General features: G+C 37.3%; 2 protein-coding genes across 2 annotated transcripts in view; one reads left to right on the plus strand and one right to left on the minus strand.

The window, feature by feature from the left end:
• LOC104759102 (CST complex subunit STN1-like) overlaps positions 1-221 on the plus strand; it is a 4788-nt gene extending 4567 nt beyond the window's left edge. The window contains exon 4 of the mRNA XM_010482071.2: positions 10-221. Within this exon, the coding sequence (XP_010480373.1) occupies positions 10-221 (212 nt within the window). The remainder of the gene's footprint in view (positions 1-9) is intronic.
• Positions 2315-3030, minus strand: LOC104754879. Its single transcript, XM_010477164.2, has one exon. The coding sequence runs from the start codon at positions 2979-2981 to the stop codon at positions 2565-2567; it is 417 nt and encodes a 138-aa protein (XP_010475466.1). The 5' UTR covers positions 2982-3030; the 3' UTR covers positions 2315-2564.

Consider the following 3092-nt stretch of genomic DNA (forward strand, 5'->3'; position numbering starts at 1 on the left):
GGGATCCAGCCACGATTCTGCTCCTCGCAAGGGCTGCGCGGAAACAAGCCGCAAATATCAGAATCGGAGCCGTGGCTCGTGTTCGCGGTCGCGTTGGCTCGTATAGAGGAGTGATGCAGATCACGGCTACTGTTGTGGTGGTCGAGAGAGACCCGAACGCGGAGATCTTGCACTGGTTGGAGTGTTTAAGGCTCCGTCCAAGTTATCGTATTCAAAGTTAATTAACTCTTTTTTTTTTTTTTTGGTTCAAGTCAATCAATAGTTAATTAAGAGAGATTATTACAAGTGTCAACCCTAACCCTAACTCATGAAGCAACCAGTTTGATCATATATACTTAAATATTGTGGCAAATTTAAATTGAGAATGGAAGGGTAGATAAAACTAAATTATTTTCATTATCAACCATATCAGCACCTTCGACATGACATGAGTTTTTTTTCTTCTCTAAACTGTGTCAACTACATTGATATATGCATATGCAGTCAATTATATGATACAATACTTCTCTAAATCATCAATGAGTCTTATTTCCTCTATATTCTTTAAATAGAAACTGAAACTGATCAGAACCTTCAAACATATTTTTACAAACCTAGCTATTGGGAGCATGTGACCATCTGCCGTGGCGTGTCTTGACTACCTTTCAAGCGTGTTGTGGTGATTACTGTTTTGGGTAGTTATAAGCAAGTATTGGGCATACCTTGAGTGTGTATGTGGTGTATGTCTCATATATACCTGACATAATTAATAATAACTTTTTTTTTCCTTTCGGTCTTGGAACATGTCATGCATGTACTGCTTCTTCATCTCGAGTCTTGTGATCATCATCATCATGGATAATTTAATTGAGCGGCTGCATCTTAACTCTTGGATCTTGAGGATAGATTATGCGGAGCTAATCGATCTTGGTTTTGCAACGTACGTACGTATACATGACATTTTTGGTTTTCGTTCCTTAGTTCAATACTTCAATATAATAATTAACCAAACTGAAAATATTCAAAATGCCCACTCCAACATTTAATTATATATTGGTTCGAATATTTAATTTCTGCTATTATGGATTTCATTAATAATAATATGTTTTGCTAAAACATCAATTGGTGTCTGAATACGAAATCCATTTTAATTCGATAATATGGTTTGAGTCTTTTTTTGAGACTATATATACAAACCCCATAATGGACAACTTAGACAGACCTACTAGTACTTTACCGTTGGCTCCAAATCAATCTCAGACCAAACTAAACCGGACCTCATACATAATCCTTATGCAACCAAGATTAAACCACCTAAAACCCATAAACTCATCCGACCGACCGAACACCCTGCCCCCAGAAGATTCCTGCTGCCGCTTGAATAATGCGGAGCCCCAACCGGAAAGATTCTACGTCTCCCGCCGCGTGATCTGCTTCGACTGCTGCTGCTGCTGCCACCACCACGTCCTCTTCCCCTGCTGCTTCGGATAACGACAGCTGATTCCGGAGACTTTGCTTCAAACCCAACAACAACATCATCCGGCTTGGTGGCATTGAAAGAAGGGAGAGTCTTGTTCTTGTTGTTCGTAGCAACGGAGGAAGGTCGTGAGCTAATGGAAGGATATGTGTGCTGAAAGATGAAGAGAATGTACAACAGAACAACGATGTATTTCTCATTTTCTTTTGCTTATGTGTCTTCTCACTTCTCTCTCACCTTTCCCTTTTGCTCTCTAGCTATTTATATTCATTTCGTTTCTATAATTATTTCTTTTCTTACAGAGATAAAAAAAAAACAACAACTTACATATTTTTTTTTTTTTCCAGGGCAAAAAAAAACTGTATTTACATAATCAATTGAAAAAAGGATATATTTGAAAAGAGAACAAAACGCTTATATATATATAAGAAAAACAAGTACTTTGCTCACTACTTTTCCTAAACATCATTAAAACAAACAAAACGATTATTAAAAAAAAAAGTTAAAAACTAATTAAGATTTCAGATTGAGAAGCTCTTCCAATTTGATAGAGAAAACAGACCGATCACCATGAGGTTTCAGCACATCGATTACCTCTAAACAAATTTGTTTCGAAATAATCAAGTCAATATTAATTATAAATATTAGTCATGTGGTGATAGATATAGAGCAATTAATTTTCGCCCAAACGAGGGCTTCAAACATATATTGCCGCTTGATCTATATATGTTGTTCGTTTATGTGTTTTTTTTGTTTGGTCTAAAACAAATAAGCATAGTTCATAGTTGGTTTACAAGATATGTCAAACGGTGAGGTTTAAAACGTTAGCGTTGGAATTATATACGCGCTTTTAATATATTTAAGTTTAAAACTACACAATATATTTTATTTCTCCCTTTACAAACGCTATACTAAAAAAATAATTACACATCAAGGCTAAGGATTGCTTTCTACAATAAATTTACAATGCCCTATCAAAAAAAAAAAAATTACAATGCAGACCTTACTTACAGTTGGGCCCAAATAAATTTCAGACCAGACCAGATCGCACATTAAATGTAAACGTTATAAAATCAATAAATTAAATGGCAAACAAATACTCTGGCAACTACTGAACCAAGAATAAGCCGGTTAACACTGATGATAAAGCTAACCAACCGACCGCACGCGCTGTTCCTTGAAGATTCCTATTGCCGCTTGATCTATGCGATCCTACCGACCCACTACGACCCGTATAAACCGGAATCCATGGCCGGCTAGGGCTTTTACTCCTGCCACCTCCCCTGCTGCCACCGCCGCCACGTCCTCCACCACCGCCTCCTTTTTTGATGACGACAGCTAATTCCAGAGCCTTTCCTTCCAACCCAACAACGTCTGACTTTAATGAGTCGTCATTCAAAGGAAGAGCCTCGTGGTTCGTACCAACTGAGGAAGGTCGTGATGAACTCACGGAATGAAAATGGTGCAGAAGAAGAAAGACAAAGAGAGTGTACAAAACCAACGATGATGTTCTTTTCACACCCATTTCTTTTGTTTCTGTGTTGTTTCTGTGTGTAATTTGATCTCACTTCCCCCTATTGATCTCCCTCTATTTATATAGATTTTGTTTCCATTGTCAGAAAAAAAAAAAAAAAAA

This window comes from Camelina sativa, chromosome 17 (assembly GCF_000633955.1).
Source record: "Camelina sativa cultivar DH55 chromosome 17, Cs, whole genome shotgun sequence".
In the NCBI taxonomy this organism is placed as follows: domain Eukaryota; kingdom Viridiplantae; phylum Streptophyta; class Magnoliopsida; order Brassicales; family Brassicaceae; genus Camelina; species Camelina sativa.